This window comes from Gorilla gorilla, chromosome 16 (assembly GCF_029281585.2).
Source record: "Gorilla gorilla gorilla isolate KB3781 chromosome 16, NHGRI_mGorGor1-v2.1_pri, whole genome shotgun sequence".
In the NCBI taxonomy this organism is placed as follows: Eukaryota; Metazoa; Chordata; class Mammalia; order Primates; family Hominidae; genus Gorilla; species Gorilla gorilla.
In genome coordinates, this window is record NC_073240.2 from 15,910,966 (window position 1) to 15,937,549 (window position 26,584).

The 26,584-nt window shown below is 45.3% G+C and overlaps 1 protein-coding gene and 1 long non-coding RNA gene across 2 annotated transcripts; one reads left to right on the plus strand and one right to left on the minus strand.

Annotated features, from left to right (window-relative positions):
- Positions 1-1,050: 1,050 nt before the first annotated feature.
- On the minus strand, positions 1,051-26,562 carry LOC134757221 (zinc finger CCHC domain-containing protein 2-like). The gene is made up of 3 exons (XM_063698383.1): positions 25,981-26,562; positions 4,670-5,126; positions 1,051-1,132 (listed from the first exon to the last, which is right to left on the minus strand). Exon 1 carries the CDS (start codon positions 26,506-26,508, stop codon positions 26,017-26,019), a length of 492 nt encoding a protein of 163 aa, XP_063554453.1. The 5' UTR covers positions 26,509-26,562; the 3' UTR covers positions 1,051-1,132; positions 4,670-5,126; positions 25,981-26,016.
- Positions 16,068-23,040, plus strand: LOC134757321 (uncharacterized). Its single transcript, XR_010131183.1, has 3 exons — positions 16,068-16,223; positions 22,635-22,801; positions 22,981-23,040. It is a non-coding gene; the product is annotated as an uncharacterized lncRNA (long non-coding RNA).
- Positions 26,563-26,584: the final 22 nt, after the last annotated feature.

Genomic DNA, 26,584 nt, shown 5'->3' on the forward strand with positions numbered 1-26,584 from the left:
CTGTTCTCTGCTAGAAATACAAACCCTGTTCTCTGCTGAAAATACAAATATAAAAATAACAGCTGGTTGTACTGGCATGCACCTGTAATCCCAGCTACTCGGGAGGCTGAGGCAGGACAATCATTTGTTTCTGGGAGGCAGAGGCTGCGGTGAGCCAAGACTGCACCACTGCATTCCAGCCTGGGTGACAGAGCAAGACTCTGTCTCAAACAGCAACAACAACAACAAATAGTGGTTCTTAACTGTGTATTGCTTTTAAATAAGTGAAATTTTTAAAAATCATAAAAGCATACTGAAAACAGGCTGAAAAATCGTTGTCCAGACATGTGAGATCAATTTATTTATATAAAGCTTAGCATGTTTATTTGCAGACCTCTGCCAAATCTCTGCAGACATCCAGCGATCCAAAGCCTAAAGTATGAGAACCACTGGCCCTAAAAAAGCGATTTCATAATGAGGAACATCAACACTTATATATTCAGGAAGAATCTTTAATGAGAAAGTACAGCAGCTATGTCCTCACTTCTGCAACACATGCACTAAAACTGGAAGGAAAGTATAACAGCTTTACCACGCCCAAGCCAGTCTTCTTTCAACCGCTACCCTGGGAAACACCCACAAAAATTTCAACATATACTCTACACCTGCCGAAATATTGAAGGAAGTGACAGATTTCCACTGGAAACTATTCTCTTTATATTATTTCCCCTACTCATCAATTTACTGAATTTACTTTACTTTAGGCTCTTAACAATGGCTGAGAAGAAACAACCTACTTCAGAAATTCAAGGGACTATCTGAAATTGTCAAAACAGTTACTAAAGGGATAAAAACTTCAGAAATATTGTTTACAATATAAGCATTATGAGAGTAAGTGTTACAAAGCTGAAAAGATGGAACTAGTAACCCTCATTTCAGTGCTACTGCCACGAGGCAGTTAGCACTCAAAAGGTGAACTGGTAACCATGTCAACAGCGATGGAGTAACAATAAGAGATAGCCAATGGAACTGGAAAAAGAGAGAATACAGAGCAGAGCGAACAGCACGTTAAAAATGCTTACCAGTCTGAAGTCTTGAATGCTACAGATGAAATACGGTGTGTCTGGCCTCCAACTCTCGATATACACACAGTCTTTAAAAGAAAAAGAAATTTTAAAACAATGGCATTTACCTTTAAGGAACAAAGACAGGGCCCATAAAGCCACTGCATAAATATGCGACAAAGCATATATCTTTTATTGTAAATTTTTTTCCAAAAGATGATATTAAATTGCAAATATCTTTAGGCTAAAGGAAAACAGCCCTTTGGTTCTTTCTGATTATTTTTCTAATAATTTAAAGAATCTGATGAAGCCTAAATTATTTTCTTCAGAGTCCCTGAAGAAGAAGGAGAGGATTCCAGGGGATTATCTATATTCAGATGAAGACATTTAGATAAAAGAAACCGCTTGCTCAAGATCACACATCAAGATGAAATCTTGAATATCTTATTCAGATAGATGCTCACATGTCTTCAAAAAAGAGAAATTGCTACTATATTTGTAATAAATATTTTGTGAGGAAATAAATTAAATACGCAAAGATGACTAGCTTGAACATGCTACTACCATGACCTTTTCAGCTAATCAAAAAGAGAAAGAAAACTAATCTCTTATAGACAATTTGCCATTAAATTGTACTCTAAACACATTTTATTTTCTAATTGTAAACAAAACCAATGCCACTAATCAGAGATGGAATAAAGTAAACCAAATTGCATTTTCTTCAGGGAAGAAGTGTGCTTTCTTAAATTACATTTGACATGGCAGTGGTTGGAAAATAATTTTTGATGCTCTCAATGACTGGAGTGTAAAGCATTGCTTTTTTTTTTTTTTTGGCTGGTCTCCAACTCCTGGGCTCAAGCAATCCTCCCACCTCAGCCACCCAAAGTGTCAGGATTACAGGCATGAGCCACCATGCTTGGCCAAGGTTGCTTTTTAAAATGCCATGTTAAGACACTTAAATAAAAAGCAATGATTTTAAGGAAAGCAGTGGCTATAGAGAGAGTTAACGTCCTCCTACCCCCATATCACAACCTGAGATCATCATAAAGCTTAGGTCAGGAAAGTCTATGTATTATTTACTGAAAAGTAAAGGCACAGTCAATCAAATCTAGTAACGGTGACCATAATGCCTCATTCATTCATTCATTTTGCATAGACAGGGCCTCACTATGTTGCCCAGGCTAGTCTCAAACTCTTGGGCTCAAGCTATCCCCCTGCCTCGGCCTCCCAAAGTGCTGATCTACCTAATGCTAAATGACGAGTTAATGGGTGCAGCATACCAACATGGCACATTGATACATATGTAACAAACCTGCACATTGTGCACATGTACCCTAAAACTTAAAGTATAATAATAATAAAAAAAGAGTTAACATATTTTGTTCCTTTCCCATGATTTAGATGTGCATACGCCCTAAACAAGCAATCTGTGGTAACTCTGAGAGATTCTTCAGTCACTAAGAAATTCGTACTGCCCAATAGCTGAGTCTAAATCAAAGATAAATACAGACAGTACTGTAACCTACACACATCATTTAATCCTCACAGCAGATTTCTAACTGCTCTAAAACCTCCACTCTGATCAATTTGTATCACACGAATACCTTCTCAGTTAATCTTCAACCAAGAAATTGTACTTGTGAATGCAAATTTGTCTGTATTAAGTTCTAGCACTGACTTTTTTGTGTGGGGGTGGGGAGAGGGGTGGAGATAGGGTTTTGCTCTGCTGGACAGGCTGGAGTGCTATGATGTGAATGGGGCTTACTGCAGCCTTGCCCTCCTGAGCTCAAGAGAGTCTTCTACCTCAGCCTCCTGAGTAGCCGGGACTACAGTCTCATCACACTCCCAGCTAATTTTTTACTGTTTTGTAGAGATACGGTCTCACTGTGTTGCCCAGGCAGGTCTCCACATTGCTCAAGCAATCCTCCCGCTGCCTCAGCCTCTCAAAATGCCGGGATTACAGTCATGAGCCAATGTGCTCAGCCCCACTGACATCTTTTGAAATTTAAAAAACTCCTATGTGGGAGAATGAAAATCTGGAACTTGATGTGAAGTTCAGAACAGTAACAACATTCCTCAGTAAAATGATTGTTCCAGATTATGGACATAACACAGTAAAGTATTTTAATCTCTTTCTCAGAAAAACATAAAAATGGGCAGCTTTAATCTGCTAATTACATCTCATACGAAATTCATTTCACTCTTCAACAGTAAAAGTAACTCAAACAAAATGATTTCACCTAGGTTTTACTGGCTTCTGTAAGAAAATATCTTGTTTTTTTTTTTTTTTTTTTTTTTTGAGACAGGGTCTTGCTCTGTCGCCCAGGCTAGAATGCAGTGGTGCAATCATGGCTCACTACCGCCTCGACCTCCCAGACTCAAGTGATGCTCCTGCCTCAGCCTCCTGAGTAGTTGGGACTACAGGAGTATGCCACCAGGCCCAGCTAATTTGTAAAAATTTTTTGTAGAGATGAGGTCTCACTATGTTACCCAGGCTGGTCTTGAACTCCTGGGCTCAAGCAATCCTTCTGTCTCCGCCTCCCAAAGTGCTGGGATTACACTGTGCCCAGCCTAAAAAAGGTGTCTTAATACACACAATACATCAAATGAAAAGGAAAGGCTTTGCTAGTGTTCAACAGGTTTTGACTCACTTGTTTCCCTGATCTCATCTAAAAGTTGAGTCTGTCTTTTTTTGAGCAATGCTGTAAGCCACAATATACTGGCATGACCATAATACATTTTCTGGAAAACCAAGCAGGTTAGATGACTTCTTCTATTATCGTTGATTAGAGAGCCTGAAGCTCAAATTTTTGGAAAAGGAAGTTAGCAGGAGCAATAAATCTCTGATCTTCAGGCCTTTTTTTTTTCTTTTTTGAGACAGAGACTCGCTCTGTCACCCAGGCTGGAGTGCAGTGGCATGATCTCGGCTCACTGCAACCTCCACCTCCTGGGTTCAAGCAATTCTCCTGTCTCAGCCTCCCAAGTAGCTGGGATTAGAGGTGCACACCACCGAGCCCAGCTAATTTTTGTATTTTTAGTAGAGACAGGGTTTCATCATGTTGGTCAGGCTGGTCTCGAACTCCTGACCTCAGGTCATCCACCCGCCTCAGCCTCCCAAAGTGCTAGAATTGCAGGCATGAGCCACCATGCCTGGCCTAAAGGCCATTTTTAAAAAGTACCTCTCTAGAGTCTGGTCGATCCTGTCCCAAGGTAAAATTTCCTGTTTCCAAGAATCTTAAGGTTTACTTGTCTCCACCAAGCAGTCAATTCTGCAGGGTCACCACAGTCTCATTTATGATTGAAGATTAAAAACCAAGCATGAATTCAAAAGACAAAAAAATACTAAGCAGATGGTCAAGTTAGAGAACAAGCAGCATAGGAAAATAAGAAAAGAACTCGTGAATGCATAAACCAGGACACAAGACCAAATTAAGGCAGACACAAGCAAGAAGTGGGTAAACCTAACTGACCAAAAGTGGGTCACATGTTTACCAAATTAAGTTTCCTACTCTTCTAGATTCCAAGCCTTCCTTAAAGTGTACAAAGCGTATTTATTTCACCATAATGCTAAGATCATTCCCCCACTGTAAACACAGGCAAGACCCAAACGTAATAAGCCTCCTTACCTCCTGGTCTGTAGGCAACATCATCTTCAGTGATGTAGGATGTTATCTCGCCGGTATCTGTCCTTTCATAACAAGACTTTTTTTTCAGTGGTTTCTTCTTGTTCTTCTTCGTGGACTCCTCTGTGGTGGCACTATTGTTGTCATTGTCCTCGTCTTCACTGTGATCACTCTCAGCATAATTTTTGGCTCCTCCTTCCAAGGTACAGCTCCGGCGTGGCCTTGAATTCTCACTCTCTCTTGCTTTGTCTCTTTTCTCTCTCTCTCAGTCCCAGTCTTGGTCCTGGTCCTTCTCTTTGTCTTTGTCTGCTGTCATGATTCACCACGTGCCTTCTTCTGTCCTCTCACGGCTAAGCCTCCATGAAAGGTAGACAGTAAGCCTGGGCTTCAGTCTTCTGAATTTCTCACTCAATTCCAGGGAAAATCCAACCACTCCAACCACCCCAATGTTTCAAAAATGCTAGGAGAGAAAAAAGAATGGTTTTAACCCTTTTTCATATTTGTTTCCTAAAATAATGGTTTGTTAAATGAATCTCTTACTTATGCATGCTTTACACCTAAAAACTTCGCAGAAGCCACAGGAGAAAAATTAAGTGTTAAAATTTTAAAAATACAGTTTTTGGTTTCAGCAAATGGTTTGGGGTTTTCTAAGACACCAATAATAAAAACTGTCTGAATGCCTAAGAGTAAACTACACTTCCTCTACCTTACATGTTTTCTCCTTTTTAAAGAAAAAGCAAAGCAATACCCTGGTTGACAACATACATTGGATATTATTATACAAAAGGAGCTTCATAACCCATAATATTAATTTAAAGAGGAAAGAATCTGTAGTAAAAATTATTTCCAGGCCAGGCACTGTGGTTCATGCCTTGTAATCCCAGCATTTTGAGAAGCCAAGCCAGAAGGACCACTTGAAGCCAGGAGTTCAAGACCAACCTTGGCAACAAAGCGAGAGCCCATCTCCAACATAAAATAAAATATTTCTACCTGAAAAAATAGTAATAGTTTGCAGCACTGTCAAAAATGTCTCAGGATAGGCCAGGCACAGTGGCTCACGCCTGTAATCCCAGCACTTTGGGAGGCCAAGGCAGGTGGATCACGAGGTCAGGAGATCGAGATCACCCTGGCTAACATGGTGAAATCCTGTCTCTACTAAAAAATACAACAAAAATTAGCTGGGTGTGGTGGTGTGCGCCTGTAGTCCCAGCCACTCAGGAGGCTGAGGCAGGAGAATGGTGTGAACCCAGGAGACGGAGCTTGTAGTGAGCTGAGATTGCACCATTGCACTTCAGCCTGGGCGACAGAGCGAGAGACTCCGTCTCAAAAAAAAAAAAGAAAAAAAGAAAAAAAAGTCTCAGGATATCGCATAGAGCACTATATTCTAAAGATATTTTCTGGCTACTTCTACAAACTCCCAGAACTTCCTTCAAGAATAAAAATAATATTTAACTCAAACGAAAGTGAGAGATTCAGAACAAGATTTTTCCACCTTCAGTTACATTTTACACATCTTTTCATCCTACCATTTTCAGTTATGTTCCAAGGAAAATGATCTCTCTAAAGATGTATTACTGGCCAGGCATGGTGGCTCACACCTGTAATCACAGCACTTTGGGAGGCCAAGGCGGGGGGAATCACGTGAGGTCAGAGGTTCGAGACCAGCCTGGCCAACGTGGTGAAACCCTGTCTCCACTAAACACAAAAAGTAGCTGGGCACGGTGGCACACACCTATAGTCCTGGCTACTTGGGGAGGCTGAGGCAGGAGAATCGCTTGAACCTAGGAGGCAGAGGTTGCAGTGAGCCGAGATCACACCACTGCACTCCAGTTTGGGCGAAAGACTCCATCTCAAAAAAGAAAAGAAAATGTATTATCTCTGCCTTAACAAATCCTAACAGCTTCCAGAAACAACCTTCCATCTTTCGGGAATATTAAGTGGTTTTTACAGTCTTCCAAATTTCTACTATAAATGGTATCCCTAATAAAGTCCTCCCCAAAAAGAAACCCAACAAGAAAAGTCTGAGGTTTTAAGCATCTGTAATGGGAAAAGTGAATCCCAAACTCCAACCCAACACAGTTCTTACAAATATTTTATAGCAGGAAAAAATTTTGTCTTTCTAAGTCAGTTTTGGAATAGACCTAACAATAAATTTATAAATAAATAATTCATCTTTTGTTTTTCTTATGATCTTCCCCAATACCCTATCTCACTTATTCCACAAATCTTTACTAAATACTATGTGCCAGATGTTAAAACTAAAACCACAATGGAGGAGAAAACTCATGGTCCTTGTTCTCAATGCTCAAATGCAACAAAAGGAGGCAACTGATCAATCTAAGAAGCTTCTGTTTCTCATGCAACTAGGGCGAGAAAGGAAACAGTGCATATAAACAAACAAAAGATTGGTCCTCTTTACTTAACAACCACAAACAAATCGGTTTGCAGTTATATGCTTCAGATGCAGAGAAAATTCTCTTTAGTCAGCCAGGCATGGTGGCTCATACCTGTAATCCCAGCACTTTGGGAGGCCGAGGTGGGCGGATCAAGAGGTCAGGAGATCGAGACCATCCTGGCTAACACGGTGAAACCCCATCTTTACCAAAAATACAAAAAATTATCCGGGCGTGGTGGTGGGCACCTGTAGTCCCAGCTACTCGGGAGGCTGAGTTAGGAGAACCACTTGAACCCAGGCGGCAGAGGTTGCAGTGAGCTGAGATCACGCCACTGCACTCCAGCCTGGGCAATGAGACTCCATCTCAAAAAAAAAAAAAAAAAAAAAGAAAGAAAGAAAAAAGAAAATTCTCTTTGATCATGCTAAATCTGTAACAATTACCATATATTCTCTGCAGAGCTCTTAGGTCAAACCTCATACCAGAAAAGACCTCCTCATAAGCATCTCAAATATCCTTAGACATTCAGCAAAATAGAAAGTGTTTAGTCTTTGGGAGATAGGTGATGAAGGAGCAATCATACATCATAAGCTACATTAGAAGAAGGAACGCATGTAGCACAAAACTAGATTACTTCCTTCTATGTAAGAAACATGCTTTCAAATAGGATTTCCATTTTCTAAACATATTTCAAGAAAAGGAAAAATTATCACTGCCTACAAAAGTTTTGCCCAGATGAACTGTCTGCTAAACAGATATTCATGAACTCCCAAGTCCTGGTAGGCTACTAGTGCTAGCAACTGAAAATACAGAGACATACTACTTCCTCGACGAGTCTTAAGTTTAGAGCATGAACAAGCCAATCTTGAAAGAAAGAAAATTATCAGGCCAGGGGCAGTGGCTCATGCCTGTCATCCCAGCACTTTGGGAGGCTGAAGCGGGCAGATCACCTGAGGTCAGGAGTTCGAAGCCATCCTGGCCACCATGGTGAAATCCTGTCTCTACTAAAAATACAAAAATCAGCTGGGTGCAGTGGTGGGCACCTGTAATCCCAGCTACTCAGGAGGCTGAGGCAGGAAAATCGTTTGAACCCAGGAAGCGGAGGTTGCAATGAGCCGAGATTGTGCCATTGCACTCCAGCCTGGGAGACAGAGCGAGACTCTGTCTCAAAATAAAAAACAAACAAACAAAAAATGATCAGCTAATACCATTATTAAAATGTTCCTCTTTGACCCTGAAAACTCATCAGTGTCTACTGGGAGTCCAAAAAGAATGAAAAGCTTGGGCTGAAAACCTCTCCACTGCAACTGCAGTTTCGGACAGAAACACTTCTGATAACTTTAAGATGGAGCACCCAACACAAGAATGGATGGATGGATGGATGGATGTGTGGATAAAACGATGGAAGCAGGGATGGATGATGGATGAGTGGGTGCATGAATGGAAGGATGGATAAATGGATGGATGGGTGGTGAGTGGGTGGTTAGGTAGAATGGATGGGTAGATGGATAGAACTGGTGGGTGGGTGGATTGGGTGGGTGGCTGGGTGGATAGTGTGGGTGGGGGGATGAATAGTATGGGTGGGGGGTGGGTGAACAGGATGGGTGGGTGGGTGGGTGGATGGATAGTGTGGGTGGGTATGCGGATGGGTGGATAGATAGGGTGGGTGGGTGGATAGATAGGGTGGGCAGGTGGGTGGATAGACTGCGTGGGTGGGTGGGTGGATGAATAGGATAGGTGAGTGGGTGGATGGGTGGGTGAGTGAGTGGATGGATAGTGTGGGTGGATGGGTGGATAGATAGGGTGGGTGGGTGGGTGGATGGATGAATAGGATAGGTGGATGGGTGGATAGATAGGGTGGGTGGGTGGATAGATAGGGTGGGTGGGTGGATGGATGAATAGGATAGGTGGATGGGTGGATAGATAGGGTGGGTGGGTGGATAGATAGGGTGGGTGGGTGGATGGATGAATAGGATAGGTGGATGGGTGGATAGATAGGGTGGGTGGGTGGATAGATAGGGTGGGCATGTGGGTGGATAGACTGCATGGGTGGGTGGGTGGATGAATAGGATAGGTGAGTGGGTGGATGGGTGGGTGGGTGGGTGGATGGATAGTGTGGGTGGATGGGTGGATAGATAGGGTGGGTGGGTGGATGGATGAATAGGATAGGTGGATGGGTGGATAGATAGGGTGGGTGGGTGGATAGATTGGGTGGGTAGATAGGGTGGGTGTGTGGGTGGGTGGATAGTGTGGGTGTGTGGGTGGGTAGATAGATAGGGTGGGTGGGTGGATGGATGAATAGGATAGGTGGGTGGGTGGGTGGATGGATGACAGGATAGGATAGGTGGGTGGGTGGATGGACAGTGTGGGTGGGTGGGTGGATAGGGTGGGTGAGTGGATGGATGAATAGGATAGGTGGGTGGGTGGATGGATGATAGGATAGGTGGGTGGGTGGATGGGTGGGTGGGTGGATGGACAGTGTGGGTGGGTGGGTGGATAGACAGGGTGGGTGAGTGGATGGATGAATAGGATAGGTGCGTGGGTGGGTGGATGGATGATAGGATAGGTGGGTGGGTGGATGGATGGATGATAGGATAGGTGGGTGGGTGGATGGGTGGGTGGGTGGATGGACAGTGTGGGTGGGTGGGTGGATAGACAGGGTGGGTGGGTGTGTGGATAGAGAGGGTGGGTGGGTGGATGGATAGGATAGGTGGGTGGGTGGATGGGTAGGTGGGTGGATAGGATGGGTGTGGGAGTGGTGGATGGATGGTGGATAGACAGGTGGGTGGATAGGATGGGCGTGGATAGGATAGTGGATGATGGGTGGGTGGATAGGATGGGGGATGGTGGGTGGGTGGATAGGATGGGTATGGGGGTGTGTGGATAGGATGGGTGTGGGGGTGGTGGATGGATGGATACATGGATGATTCAGAGACCAAATTAAATTGTCCTCAGCAACAACATTAAAAAACAAAAAATAGAAGAACAAGAAACTGTTCCCTTCTCTGAGGAGGCAGCCATAGCAGAACTAACTGATTAAAAACCGCCTCCTGAATTTCATGAGCATCAGAAAAGTCCAACTACAAATTGGGCCATTCTGAGACAATTAAGTCAAAATATGTGAATTCATTTACACAAATATGGGAAGGAAAGACGCTCCTGGTGAAATGAGAGGAGAGGTTTGCAGGGCCCTGAGGAAGAGGCAGGGGATGCCACCCAAGGGTCAGGGACCTGGAGATGCTGCAGGCCTTGTGGAGGGAGGGGCGGCTGGAGTCAACCAGAGAGGACACCAAGGGGGCAGTAGGCACAAGGAGTGAGAGAAGAGGGAGGTGAGGCAAGAGTACCCCCACTCTTAGGGGTTGGGGAAAAAAAGGTAAATATGTGAGTATATATAAAAGACAATATTTTCCTCGTAATTTTTTAAAGGTACATTCATACTGAAGCAAACAACAATACTATATATATTGTGATGTCTATAGCATAGATGTAATATGTACACTTGCCACAGCAAGGACCGGGAAGGCACCTGGTTGCATGACAGTGACCAGCTTCTTACACTGCACAAGGCGGGGTACAGTATTAACTCTAAGCAGACTGTGGAAAATTCAGTATCTACAGTGTCATCTCTAGACCAGCCACTAAAATCAAGCAACAAAGGAAGCCAACAGATAAAAAACGGAATTCCATGAATCTGCTTAAATGAAGTTTTAGAAATGGCAAAACTAATCAATGGAGGAAAAGAAACAGAACAGAGGGAGAAAGAGTTTTTAAGGCCTAGGGGTGGGGAGTGGGAGAAGGTGGGAACTGACTGGAAAATGGCGGGAGGGAATTCTCTGAGCAACGGTCATACTGCACAAACCCCCATCAAGGCTTATTGCTTCTGTCAAAACTGAAGTGGTGGCTGGGCGTAGTGGCTCACGCCTGTAATCCCAGCACTTTGCGAGGCTGAGGAGGGCAGATCACAAGGTCAGGAGTTTGAGACCAAACTGACCAACACAGTGAAACCTTGTCTCTAATAAAAATACAAAAATTAGCAGGGCATGGTGGTGCGTGCCTCTAATCCCAGCTACTCAGGAGGCTGAGGCAGGAGAATTGCTTGAACCTGGGAGGCAGAGGTTGCAGTGAGCCAAGATCGCTGCATTGCACTCTAGCCTGACAGAGCGAGACTCCGTCTCAAAAAAAAAAAAAAAAACAAAAAAAAACTAAACCAAAAAAAACTGAAGTGGTGAAAACACTCAGATGACACACTTAAAATATGTGCATTTCACTAAATGTAGGTTTTACCTTTAAATGAAAAGAAAAAAAGGAACCCCAACAAAATATTAGACTGTGGTACTGAGGACTATCAGTTACACACTCTGTGCTGAATGAATAAAAACGAGCCGCTGGGGCGAAGGCAGGGAGAGGAGCTTTGTCACCAAGAGCATGGATCCCTCCCAGGGCCGGCCGCGCACTTGGGGCAGCCCCGGGCATCAGCAGAGCTGGCAGAAGCTGGGGATGAGGTCACACTCCCTACTTCTACCAGCCGCAGAGTCTGGGGCTCTCTTCCTCGTCTCATTTCATATTCCTCAGGTTCTTCCTCTCACTTTAAATGATGAAGTCAACACGTAAACAATTTTAACTTCATATAATAAAAATAGCCACTCACTAATGTCACCTTTGCCAAATTATTTATACTTAACCTCTCTGTGTCTGTTTTCTTATTGCTAAAATAGGGACAAAAATAGAACCTGACTCATGGAGCTGTTATGAGGATTAAATGAAATACATGCGACACCCTCAGAGCAGCCTCCTGCACCTGGGGAACACCGACACGCCCCCACCGCATCCCCCTGCAGCCTGCTGCCCCTCACCGCACACACCTGGGGAACACTCACATGCCTCCACCACATGGCTCCCCTGAGTCTGCTGCCCCTCACCCCACACACCTGAAGAACACTGACACGCCCCACCGCATCCCCCTGAGCCTGCTGCCCCTCACCGCATCACATCTGGGTAACACCGACATGCCCCCACCGCATCCCCCTGAGCCTGCTGCCCCTCATCGCATCACACCTGGGGAACAATGACACGCCTCCACCGCATCGCTCCCAAGTCTGCTGCCCATCACTGCACGTGCCTAAAACACTGACACGCCCCCAGGCATCGCTCCTCTCTGTAGCCTGCTGCTCCTCACCTCATATCTTTATTAGCAATTGTAAAAGGAAAAATAACAATGATAAATTAACTTCCTCAATACAATATTAATGGTATGCTGGTTTAAAAGCCTTCCACCTATTTAAAAAACAACCCACACATATAAGTGTTTTGAGAAATGACACACTTCACGACGTGTGGCACAACGCAGCGTGGAAAGTTCATAATCTACACTGTCATCCCCAGACCAGCCACTAAAATCACGCAACGAAGGAAGCCAACAGGAATTCCATGATTCTGCTTAAATGAAGTTTTAGAATAGGCGAAACTGATCAGTGGTGGAAAAGAAACAGAATCGAGGAAAAGAATAGAAAAAAGGCCTGGGAGTCGGGGTGCAGTGAAGGCGGGAACCGACTGGAAAATGGCCTGAGTTCTCACATATGAAAGATACTCTACCAGGAACCTGGAGTCAGGAGAATCTCCCAGAGGTGGCGTGCAAGTTCTGTGAGTATCTATTTGTGTCTGGGTAGAGTTTACACACCACACAGTGCTTCCCGCACAACCTAAATACTCCGTGCTTTCAAAGTATCTCATTAATTTTACTTTTTTTTTTTTTTTTTTTTGAGACGGAGTCTTGCTGTTGCCCAGGTTGGAGTGCAGTGGCGCCATCTTGGCTCACTGCAACCTCTGCCTCCCGGGTTCAAACGATTCTCCTGCCTCAGCCTCCCGAGTAGCTGGGATTACAGGCGCCCGCCACCACACCTGGCTAATTTTTATATTTTTAGTAGAGATGGGGTTTCACCATATTGGTCAGGCTGGACTCAAATTCCTGACCTTGTGATCTGCCCGCCTCGGCCTCCCAAAGTGCTGGGATTACAGGTGTGAGCCATAGCGCCTGGCCAATTTTACTAATTTTACTATAACTAGGTTGTTAGCATTATTCGCAAGCTTCTAAATTTTATTAAAATGCCCAAAACAGAGTAGGGGTGAGGGTTGTTCCTCTTCCCCATACACTAAATCTCTTCCTATTTCAAACAGTTTAATCTTTTTTCAAGTCTAGACTATAATCCTTCTAGCACTAGTTCCTACATATACATGTTTTAATTAGAGTCAGTAAGAAACCTAAGGATAGGCTGGGCGTGGTGCCTCACACCTGGAATCCCAGCACTGTGGGAGGCCGAGGTGGGCAGATCACCTGAGGTCAGGAGTTCAAGACCACCCTGACCAACATGGTGAAACCCTGTCTCTACTAAAAATACAAAAATTAGCCGGGTGTGGTGGCAGGTGACTGTAATCCCAGCTACTCAGGAGGCTGAGGCAGGAGAGTCGCTTGAACCCGGGAGACAGAGGTTGCAGTGAGCTGAGATCGCACCATTGCACTCCAGCCTGGGCGACAATGTGAGACTCTGTCTCAAAAAAAAAAAAAAAGAAACCTAAGGATATAATTTCTTTCTGGTGATTCTATTGATGCTTTTATGCAAATGTCCCAAATAATTAAACAAATGATTCCATAATGCTCCCTTCTTAAGAGTTAATCTAATGTCACTGTTCAAAGTATAAAAGAAATACAAATGAAACCTTAATTAGAATGAGTAACACTTTTTCAATTTATTGACATTATGTAGCAAACTAAAACAGACATTACATAGCAAACTAAAACATCGAGGCTTACCATGATTTAAAGTTTTAAAAGCATTAAATAAATATAATCCAGACAAACTTACATGCAGAACTAAAAATGTTACTCCATGGAAATCAACTCATCCACACACATGCCTCCACAGGCTCCACAGGAGACGAGGCCACCAAAGCATCATGATGCCACACAGCTTCTTCCTAGCTCTCAGCTAACGCATTCACAACCTTGTATGCATGCAACCCAGGTAACCTAAAGCCCAACTCTCATGTCAGAGAGTTTTTCCCAATGAAAGCTTTTGTAGGCCAGTTTTTTCTTCTTCTTTTTTTTTTTTTTAAATAGAGATGGGGTTTCGCCCTGTTGCCAGGCTGGTCTTGAACTCCTGGCCTCAAGTGATCCACCTGCCTTGGCATCCCAAAGTGCTGGGGTTACAGGTGTGAGCCAGTGCACACCTGGCCTTGCATGCCAGCTTTTGAAAAATATAAAGTTAAAAATAAGAAAGTAGGGCCAGTCACGGTGGCTCACGCCTGTAATCCCAGTGCTTTGGGAGGCTGAGGCAGGCGGATCACAAGGTCAGGAGATCGAGACCATCCTGGCTAATAACAGTGAAACCTTGTCTCTACTAAAAATACAAAAAATTAGCCTGGCGTGGTGGCAGGCACATGTAGTCCCAGCTACTCGGGAGGCTGAGGCAGGACAATGGCGTGAACCCGGGAGGCAGAGCTTGCAGTGAGCCGAGATCGCGCCACTGCACTCCAGCCTGGGCGACAGAGCGAGACAGTGTCTCAAAAAAATAAATAAAAATAAGAAAGTAGAATACAGATGTTAAAATTCAAGTTAAACTTCACTAGAATCTACAGCTACATAATATATGAGAGGTAGTCATTGGATAAAGGAAAAAATTAAAAAGATAAAAAGTATGAGTTGGTAACAGGAGTTACTACTGTGGCCATTGAAAAGAAAAACCAAAAGGGAAAAAAGCACTTGTACTATGGCGGCTTTTCATCCACCCAACACCTCCTGCCCCTAGGTTTAACGGATGCTCTACAGGTGAGCCCCTAGTAGGTGGCAGGAACTGCTAGGCTCTAGTGATTTAAAAAGTCAGTCTCTGCCAAAGTCAAAGTCTTGGGCAGAAATAGAACACAGCACATAAGGTCTAGGATAAGGATGCAACAACAAAATGACTGGTATCTATGAACCAATAATGGGGATGGGGGTATCACAGGTAACCAGTGTCCAGTCTGAGAGAACAGCCTCTCCAAGGACACAAGAGAGAGAAAACACAGTGAGTAGAAGGAACTGCGCCCACAGACAGAGGTGTGTACGGACAGGCAGGGGGCAGATCACAAAGGCCATGGCACATCATGCTAAGACCCGTAAGCCAGAAATGAGGCTCCTGCACGCATTTGACCAGGACCATTTCAGTGACACAAGGGAACTGATGTTAGAGACTAAGAGGGGGCCAGTGAGACCAGAGGGGGTTATGGAAGCAGACCCAGGCCAGGGAGACCAAAAAGGGTTACAGTGGGCAGACCCAGGCCAGGAGACTAGAATGTTAATGAGGCTAGACCTAGGTCACGATCAGAGTTGGGCACATTAGTGTTATTTCTAAAAAGAATTAAGGTACCAATGCTTCTAAACTATTTAATTAGAAAATAAAATGGAGCAGCTACGAAGTTGTTTCTTGTAGACTTTAAACAATGACATCAACTGACTTGCATTCTAACATGGATTTCTGATCAAAAGCAAAGTGGAGTTAGGCTAGGCTGGGGCCATGCTGGTTTCCTGAAGACTATTCTAATCTACGTCCTGCTTCCCTGGCATACTGCCTCAAATCTAAGCCTGCGTCCAGAGAAGTGTGCCATGTATGTGACCACAATGGCAAGTGTGGTAGGGAGAGAAACAGGGGAGAAAGGGGAAGTGGGAGGGGAAAGGAAGGAGAGGAAGAAAGGAAAGTACAGGGGGAAAGAAAGGGAAACCCTGAGGGAACACTGAACCGGGGCTGTAACGGTGTCACTGGAGACAAATCTAAAGATATTTAGGACTTGGTCATAAACCAGCTGGAGGGGATAAAAAAGGGCATCTCTATGACAGGCCTCGGCCTCTGGCTGGAGGGGACTAGAAGGGAAGGACAGAGCAGGTCAGGGTTGATGTCTTCGTCTGTTTTGTGTTCCTGTAACAGAATACCACAGAGCAGGTAATTTATAAAGAAAAGAAATGTATTTCTTACAGTTCTGGAGGCTGCAAAGCCCAACAGTAAGAGCCTGCATCTGCTGAGGGCCTTCCTGCTGGGACATCCCATGGTGGAAGGCAGAAGGGGAAAGGGCGAGAGAGCCAGAGAGCAAGCCAGCAAGAGGAGCCCCACACCGGCCTTCACAAAAACCACTCTCAGGTGACAAGGATATTACCTCATTGTAATGGCAGTGGCAGAGCCCTCGTGACCTACCGACATCCCAACACTGCTGCACTGGGGATTAAGTTTCTAAGATGCAAACTTTGGGGGAAACATGGGAACCATGGCAGGTTGGAAGACAAAAACCCGCCTTTGCCACACTGAGCTACTGGGAACCTTCACTGGCAGCTGGAGGTCTGGTTGAGCCTTTAGGTTTTTTGGACTCATCAGTGAGACTGGTAAAACCACAGCTGAAAAGGTCACGAATTATAAAGCAAAAAGAAAGAAGAAAAAGGAGAGAAGTCTGAGGAATAACAACATCAAAAGTGCAGGAAAGCAGAGGAGAAACTGAAAACAAATGTCCAGAGAAGAGGAAAACCAGCAGTGCCAGAACTGGTGGAGGCAGCGAGATCCCAGCCGGCCCGGCACACCCAGGCTGCAGAAGCCACCATCTGGGGCAGGCGCCTCGCAGCCATATTTATTCCAAACAAAACCCCCCCGAAAAAACCCTTCCTGGGGATTCCTCTGTGTAGGAAACCCACAAGAACAAACGAGAGGTAAGAAACAAAACCAAGAGTATCCAATGAACCTGGCCAACATGAGGTCATCTGGATGGAGACATCCATGAAGCAGAACGCAGGGTCCAGAAGTGAACCCAAATAGATGTGGGAGTAAACGAGAGACAGCTCAGATCTGGGAGGGAGAGCAGAGGCTATTTAACAGATGGCACTGGGACAAATGGGCTGTCATCTGGATAATATAAAACTAACTTTGTACCTTATACCAAATCAATTCCAGATGGATCCGTCTGATATAAAAAGAGAATGACACAAGTTCCACACCAGGCGACACTGCAGGGGGCTGTCTTTAGAATGTACAGGGTGTCATGTGTATTATGTATGCACAATACATGCATATGTACAATACGTATGATGAAAAATGCATTATACATTATGAATTATGACATGAAACCCAGAAGCCACACCAAAAAGGACTAATATAGCATTTAAAAAAAAAGAAAAGAAAACAATTGCATGGCAAAGTCAAAAGACAAGATTAAAAACCCAGAAAACAAATACATGCAATTCCTACTAAAGACGATTCCTTGAAACTTATGGAGTTTCTAAAAACTAAGAACCCAGCCAGGCGCAGTGGCTCACGCCTGGAATCCCAGCACTTTGGGAGGCCGAGGTGGGTGGATCCCTTGAAGTCAGGAGCTTGAGACCAGCCTGGTCAACATGGTGAAACCCCATCTCTACTAAAAATACAAAAAAAAAAAAAAATTAGCCAGGCTTGGTGGCACGTGCCTGTAATCCCAGCTACTTGGGTGGCTGAGGCAGGAGAATTGCTTGAACCCGGGAGGCAAAGGTTGCAGTGAACCAAGATCACACCAGTGCACTCCAGCCTGGGTGACAGAGTGAGACTCCGTCTCAAATAAAGTAAAAATTAAAAAAAGAAAAGACCAACAACTCAACAGAGATGAGCAAAGGAGACAAACAGCTCACCAAATATCAATGAAATCGTTTACTTGAAACAATATTCAACCTCACTCCTAAGATAAAACTACACCACACCAGGGTAAGTCTCCACCTAACTGAATGGCCGCAACCAGCAAGTGGCTAACTCACTGGGCTCGTTAAAGGTTAGGGAAACAGGCCTTGTACGTGGCTGTGGGAATTCTAAAAGCAGATCTTGGCAACAGGTAAAATAATTACAAAAGCACAGACCGTTTGACCTAACTCCACTTCCAGATTTCTACTTCACAGGTAGACTTACCTGAATGTGAAAGGTCCCATCTGTTGTCCGTAACATGTAGGTGATATGTATATAATATGTAAATGACACTGCACTGGTTTGTAATAATACGATGGAACAAAATGTTATCAACAGGGCCTGATTAAATAACACATTTGTGCCACTGAACAAGCTCTTTATGGACTGACAGAGAAGCCTCATCTGGAAAGACTGCCAAGAGAAGTCCAGGAGGCACCTGTCTGTGCAGTGGGACATCAGGTACCTACTTGTAAATACATATGGTTTATCTGGAAGGTTCTACGAGGAAGTGTGCTGTCTGCAAAGAGGGGAACTGGATGGCTGGGAAGAGGGTAAGAAACATGTTTTTTACACGTGAAATAAAAGTTATCAACACCCAGGGAAAGGAGAACCTTGCCTTACCCTTAAAACATCCTGGGTGCCCTTCCCTGCCATCTGTGGGAGAAGGGACTTTCCACGCAGCGGCCTCTGGCACTTTTCCATTTCCTACCCCTGGTTACATTACCGATTTAAAATCTTTCTTCACTGAAGAGACTGCTGAATACTCTTCTGTAAAAATTGTTTTTGTCAAAGAGGTTCAAGGCAAAAGGCAGGTCACAGGAGGCTGAGGAATAACTGAAGGTGAGGAACTAGAGACAGCAGGAGTGACTTCACGAAGCGTGGCCATGTTACAGCATGAAGAACAGCGTGTATGTAAGATCTTACGTGTATCTAAGCATGTGTATGGTTTCTTGAAAGAACGTGTGAACATATATGTGCACAAACACGTCTGGAAAGACACACAGCAACCTATTCGCAGGGACCAGCACCACCCAGCGGGATGGAAGGCCTTTTCTGCTAGCTGCTCAGGGAGGCCTCGGTGGTGAAGCGACCAAGAGAAGAGGGGCTGGTAGAGGTGAGTGGTGTTAAAGGCGGGGTTTTGTTGACTGGTAGAGATGAGTGGTGTTAAAGCCGGGGTTTTGTTGACTGGTAGAGATGAGTGGTGTTAAAGCCGGGGTTTTGTTGGCTGGTAGAGGTGAGTGGTGTTAAAGGTGGGGTTTTGTTGGCTGGTAGAGGTGAGTGGTGTTAAAGGTGGGGTTTTGTTGGCTGGTAGAGGTGAGTGGTGTTAAAGCCGGGGTTTTGTTGGCTGGTAGAGGTGAGTGGTGTTAAAGGTGGGGTTTTGTTGCCTGGTAGAGGTGAGTGGTGTTAAAGGTGGGGTTTTGTTGGCTGGTAGAGGTGAGTGGTGTTAAAGGTGGGGTTTTGTTGAAAATACAAATCAGAGAACCATTATGGTTTATGGGTCAGGTGAGGCTAGAGGTCAAAGATTGGACTGAAGGAGGGAGACAGAAATCACAAAGTTCAAACGCTGACCTACCAGTGACTCTGAGGAAACAGAGGGCTGTGACCAAACCAGCGGTGAGGGACCAGCCTTACACAGAAAGGAAACACAAGAGAAACTAAGGAGGTGTCCAGGCCCAGATAAGACATTTCAAGGGCGAGTGATTTTTCTGTGAGCCTGCAAAGCACCCGCCCCACTGGCAAGCTTGGTAGTGAATGGCGGGCGGGGTCCACAGTGCCCCTCTCAGGGTGAGCGGCCAGGTCCAGGGCTTTGTGGCCGGCATGTGAAATCCTGTCCTGCTTAATCATGCCCTGATCAGACATGACACACGGCTGCTAGAAGAGCAACTCTGTCTTGCTTCTGTCTTCTCACTTTAAGTAGCTTCAGGTCTTTTAACCCAGAACAAAACAGAAACTGCTAAGAATTAACCTATTTTGTTAGTTCTGGATGATCTCTTTTTACCTTTGACAGGAAATGTTTCTACAATGTGTCAGGTGTCTCTACAATAAAAACATCTACAGAGACTGGAGAAAAAAATTACCTTGCTAAAACTAATTTCTAAACTGAGTATGTTAAGACTGAAGTCCAAAACCAAAAGCCCTTCAATAATGTACCCTAATTAGGTAACTTGCAGCTACACTTCTTACTTAAACTAACAAGATAACTACTGTTCCAACTGGCAGTTTTTCAAAAAAAAAAAAAAAAAAAAAAAAAGAAGGATCTTTTTCTAAAATCTAATCCCTCTAAGGTGGGGAGCAGGGGAGAATACTAAAGTAGAAATTTTTCCTAGCATAACAAAAATTTCTTCGTCATCAATTCAACAAAAAAAGATGCCCCGGCGCAAGTACCTCTTACTATTCTATTCTACTAGTTGGACTCTGAAGTTTTAAGACTCATGTAGATTTGTTGGAAAAGCATGTTAATCCAAAAGGTAGATGAAGTTTACAGGACTAAAGAGAAAATGGGTAAACTAAAGCCTAAGTAAATGGTACGCTTCACCCGCAGTGACAAGACTAACGCAGATGCTTATCTCCAATTATCTTCGCACTTGAACAAATGATATACCATCATATTACTCATCATACCCAAATATGACACAGAATTTCCAGTTTCTACAACTGTGCTCCAGAACACAGTAGAAAACAGCAAAACTCAAATGTGTGTTCAACTAAATGAGGCAAGTGTGAACTAGCTCATATCAAAGTAAATGGCCTTCATTTAATGTGAGGGCAAAGGACAGTAATTAAAGTACCACATAATCCAAGCCATTACACAGTAGGTGGCAGTGCTACTGCAGCTCCATCATGGCATCAACAAAAATACTACCACCAAGAAAGCAATCAGAACTGCATCCCAGCACGGCCACGCACTGCATAAGGATGCTTCCACCACTGACAGACCACATGGACCAGGGATCCTCTAAGATTCTAATAATGCATTTTTACTGTACCTATTCTGTGTTTAGATACACAAATACCACTGGGTTACAACTGCCTACGGTATTCAGTACAGTAACACGCTGTACAGGTTTATAGCCGAGGAGCAACAGGCTCTACAATGTGGCCCAGGGGTGTAGCGGGTTCTGCCACCCAGGTGTGTGCACTCTGTGGTGTTCACACAACAAGATCAGCTGAGGACGCTTTTCTCAGAACGTATCTGTGTCCTTAAGCAGCACATGACTCAATTCTCATATCATGTACTGTACTGTACTATGAAAGAGCACAGTGTTTTAGACCTGTAACAGCTGGCCAAAAAATAAAAATAAAAAAAGATCCACTATGTGCTAGAATATTATCTCCTGTATCTCCTGTAATGCAATAATAAAAAAAAAGCAACGTATACAAAGACAGCCAGAAGACTTAGTTCACAGACAAGTTCATAGACCAGGCGGTTCCCAGCTGCCCAGGAGAACGAGTGTTAAAGATGGAGACAAAACAGTGCTTTTAGGTCACAGCAATTCCTTTAACCATCAGTGACAACAGCTGCTCCAGGGACAGCCCGTTCTTATGGAATGCTAGATGACTCTTGGCTGCTAGGCCCAGAGTTTAGGGCTAAGGGAGAAACCACTTTGCCTGATAACCAGACGATGAACTATCCCATGTTTCACCTCTGAACTGCAATGATTTTCAACAGCTTACAAAAAGCAACAAAGCAAAAGCTGTTGCTGATCTTTAGACAGACATTTTCAGCAGGTTTATTCAGAGTATTTGTGTCTATCTGAAGTTTCTACAGTGCTTACCCTCAGGTACTCACAATGCAAGCCACAGAGAGTTCCAGAACTGTTCCACAGAACATATCCCTAAAGAAAGACCACCACCCCCACCACACCCCTGCACCAAAAACTTTAAAAACATCATTTTTTTAGTGCCCCCTTAAAAAAATCAGCCCCATGAAGCAGTTCATTATCCATACCCTGAGGATGCTGAAACACAAACAGCAGGGCCCTCACAGCTGGAGCTCAGGCCTCTGCCCACCAGGCTCTGCTCCCCCATACCTGTCACTGACCAAATGCACCAGCCCAGAGGCTCTGTACTGACAGCACAGAGTTCCCTGCCACCTCCAACTGCAGCTCCCCAGGCTGGCTGAGGCCACACCTACACAGCTCTGCACACCACACCTAGCAATCTACCAGGTGGAACAGGAACCCTCAGGACAGCCCTGCACCGACACGTACGCCAGCGGTCCACAGAGGATGCTCTAAGTGTTAGGCACAGTGCACAGGGATGAAGATAAAGAGCCTATTAACCATGAAGACAAAAGTCTACAAGCAAGCATGTGAAGCAACCCCAAGGTCCACCCGCTGAAGAACGTGTGAGCACAGCTTGGCCTCTTCACATGGGAATGCCACTCGGTCTCGAAAGAGGAGGAAGTGCTGACACACCCACAGCATGGAGGGGCCCTGACATCACCACACAGAGTGAAGGAAGCCAGTCACAAAGGGCCACACGGTGTGTGGTCCCTTACATGCTACGTCCAAAAAAGACACCCACAGAGACAAAAAGGGGTGGTCAAGGGTTGGGGGGAGGGGGAATGGGGAGCGACTGCTAATAGGCACTGGGTTTCTTTTTGGGGTGATGGAAACATTCAGTGGCAGTGGTCGTGCTTGCACAGCTATGTGACTATACTAAAAACCACTGACTTCACTTTAAAAGGGTGAAGTATGTATAGTATATGAATTCTCTTTCAATAAAGCTGTTATTTTTAAAATAAGAATAAGCATGTGCACATACCATAGCATATTTATTACCACTGACAAAAAGAAAAAACTGCAAAGGATTTAACTATTTCCAAAACTATGGTCTTTTATTTATGTAAAATAGGCATTGGAAAGTCTAAGCCAACTATCCCCCACAGTTGGCACCCTGGAACAGGCGACTGCAGGAGCAGCAAGCAGCAGCATTACCGGCCACTAGGCAGAGTACAACTAATTCAGCCTATCATCAGTGTGGCTACTGGAAGCATTTTTCTTTCTGAAAGTAAAACACAGGTATGTCTACTTTATACTCCCCCCACTTTTACACCTCTAGAAGTCCTCAGAATAATAAGAATGTTTAAATAAAAACACAGGGTTTGGATAAGGAATTGCAAATAATGACTATTTTGGAAAATACAGTTAAAATAAATTTAAAAAAATTTTTTGAGACAGGGTCTCATTCTGTTACCCAGGCTGGAGTGCAGTGGCATGATCATACCTCACCTACAGCTTCTACCTCCTGGGATCAGGTAATCATCCCACCTCAGCCTCCCAAGTAGCAGGGACTACAAGTGTGTGCCACCACTCCTGGCTAATTTTTGTATTTTTTGTAGAGACAGGGTTTTGCTGTGTTGCCCAGGCTGGTGTTGAACTCCTGGGCTCAAGCGATCTGCCCATCTTGGCCTCCCAAACTTCTGGGACTACAGGCATAAGCCACCTTGCCAGGCTAAGAAATAAAAATTCAAATTGGATAAAGAATTTAAAAAGCAATTAACATTTGTATCGCTAAAAGAAAAACACAAAATCTCTAAGCTCAAAGAGTTCAAAACAAAATACAACAGGCTTACAAAAGAATGCAGACAGCTTTAATGGGGCTGCTTTTTCAGGAATATTTAGAAACTAAGAAAGCAAAATACTTAAATGCTAGATTTCATCTGAGTTGCCTGCTCCAAGCAATAAAGGGTTCATCAACGTCAGCCTTAGCTTTGAAGCAGCAACAGAAACGAAAGTTAAATGAATGGGGCTGAAATTAGCTTAGCAGTGACACCAGGGATGTAGGGAAAACTAGAAACCACGGTTGTTTTGAAATACAGAAATGACAGCCCAAGGTTACTCCTTATAATAATCCTCTCATTAAGGGTCACAGAATCTCCAGTTTTCCAAAGATGAAACAAAAAAATTGTCAGCTCCAAGTAACTATTCAAAAACCAATTTAGAACACATAAACGCTCATAGCCAAGATGTAAATAATTCAATCTATAAAACATGCCTTGCTTTAAGTTAGCATACCTCTATAAAAATAAATGTTAAAAGCCGGAGAGGCCATAAAGGAGAAAGCAGCATTTACTGCACCTCTGCTGGAAGCTCACGTATGTTACCTATGTAATCCTCAACACAAGCCTGTGAGGTAGGTTACATCCCCTCCACTGCAATAGGGACAACACTGAGAGGTAGAAGGATCCTGGCCAAGGTTGCACAGCTGGTAAATTCAGTGCCCATGGCCTTGGGGCTGGGGGGGAGGGGGGGCAGTGCAGGGGTGAGCTGAGACGAATAGATTAGCTCCTTCATCTCATCAAAGGGATTTCTGCTTGACAGAAAGGCTCTCCTATAAAAGACATTTTTGTTCCAGATTTAGCTCACTGCCCAACCAAAATAATAATCACCACTGTCTGCATAAAGTGATGCACCCGTGCTCACACATTAAGAATCCCCTTAAAGAGATGACTTTACTGTAGCAACAGCCATAGAAATTATTAGTGGGTGGAATCTACACAAAGGAGTAACAAACAGCACATGAAACTGACCATAAATGACTGAGATTCCATGAATAGGCGACAATTTGCTGGCATGTTAAGGCTTACATAGATTACTAGAAACAACTACATTTCCTAGGACCCTCTGCGCAGCACACAGCCTGAAATGTAGGGTGGGAGCTGAACTTAAAAAGAAAACTATAGTCTTGGAGATAAATGTCACACACAAAAAAACCAATGTACCACAACCACTTCTTAGAGGAAGACATTAAAAAGGAAAAGCCACAACCCAGGATTGAAAGACAGCTTTAAAAACACACACACACAAAACCTAGCAAACCAGACGGTGTTCTCAGCCACTCATAAAAGCAAAGTCTTATCAAAGTTTTAACTTTAAAGAGCTTAAAGACACTGCAAAGAGGCACTCAGCAAGACTGGTCCCGACTGCAACCTATTCCCTTCCAAAAAAATAATCAGTTTGTAATCTAAATACACATCACACCAAGTCAAAGTAATCTCTTCTGGCAGCAAAATTTTGGCACTGGATTGCAGGGGCCTGTTCAAAATAGCTGGAGCCCCAAACACTTTGCGTTTTCAGTTCTGAAACACTTAGACAAAAGTTCATATGGCTAAGTGGATGGCCAGGATGCCCTTCCGGTTCAATTTGGAGACGGGAAATCTTTAACCTAACCTATCATTCTTTAAGGCACCAGTGCCCTCCTACTCAAACGTCAGCTTGGGTTTTGTTTCTAAGGGTCGCCAATAAATAGGTTTCACGGGCATTTAAGGCTCTGGGAGTCTTTTTCTGTCTGTTACAGGTAGCCCGGTTCTTAAAAACGATCACACACAATGCTCACAGGCATGTGCACATTCATACACACGTGTGCACACATACATGCCCACATGCGACACACGCGTACATCATACAGCATGCACGTGTCCATAAATGAGCTCACACGGACAGCCACGTCCCGCGCGCAGGCCCCCAGCGACACAGGCCCCAAGCAGGGCCTCCACCTGTATGGAGTGAGCGGCTCAGAAGGCGAAGCCCAGCGCCTTGCAATGTTCACCTCACCGGCGGCTTCTGGCATGGCCACGGCTCCTTCCTTTTCTAGTAATAAATACCAGATTTGGGGAAACCAAGGCGCCGCAATGTGTGTTATCTGTCACCCAAGGGTCTCATTAAGGGGACAAAGGCCTTATCGCGTTTGCAGCCGGCTAAGTGAAAGGAGGGCACTTGGGACTGTGAGCTCTGACCGCGGACGTCTCCCGCACCGCTCCCGCGGATCCTCGGACCCAGGGCCCCTGCAGCCGCTCCTGCCCAAGGGGCGCGAGGCGGAGATCTGGAGGCTTTGGGGCACGCAGAGGAGTCTGAGGGTGTGGGCTCAGGGCCGCGGTGCGGTCTTGGGGCTTGAAATGCAGACTTAGGGTGACGAGTGCGGGCTTAGGATGGGGGCTTGGGACACGGGGTGGGGACTTGGGATGTACGGTGGAGGCTTGGAGAGGTGGGGCACACATTTGGGGTGCGACACAGAGGCTTAGGATGGGGCTTGGGCCACGGGCTGGGGGCTCGTGGTGCAGGCTGGAGGCGTGGGTGGGGGGGTCGCGGTGCAGGCTTGGAGGCCTGGGTGGGGGCTCGCAGCGCAGGCTGGAGGCTTGACGTACAGAGTTGGGGATGCAGGGTTGGGGTACAGAGCAGAACTCGGGGCGGGCACGCACCTTGTGGCAGGCCGGGCAGGTGGCCCCCGCTGCCGTTCAGGCTGCTCTGGATCTGCGTGAGCTCCTGGCGCAGCATCTGCTTCTGGTGGAAGCTGAAGGCCCGGTGGTTGGAGGACATGGTGAACGGCAGCAGGAACTCATCGCCCGTGCGGCCCTCGTTGAGCTGCAGCCCGTAGATGCGGATGATGGAGTCATGTGCGTGAGCTTGCGGTAGAGCACGCCCGCCGCCTCGCGCTGCTCCGAGTCCAGCAGCGCCAGCGACACCAGCAGCTTGCTGCGCACCACCTCGTCCGTCAGGTTGGTGAAGCTGCCCAGGTCGGCCGGGTTGTTGGCCTTGATCTCCGAGTCGCGCAGCGAGTGGTAGTCCTTGCGGGCCAGTTCCTCCAGGCAGGAGCCGAAGAAGCGGAGCTCGAGCGGCATGCACAGGTCCAGCAGGCCGCATAGGAACTCCACGCGCTGCGGCGACGGCAGTTCCGAGAACCAGCGGTACACGCCGTCCCTCTGCAGCGGGCAGCGCTTCTCCACCATGCTGCCGCCCGCGCCGCGCCGCGACCCGGGGCCCGCGCGGGGGAGGCCGGGGGGCGCCGGGGGCCGGGGCCCGGGC

Bases quoted from the DNA above. Each gene is read 5' to 3' on its own strand.
- LOC134757221 (XM_063698383.1), bottom strand. From the start codon at position 26,508: ATGGTGGAGAAGCGCTGCCCGCTGCAGAGGGACGGCGTGTACCGCTGG.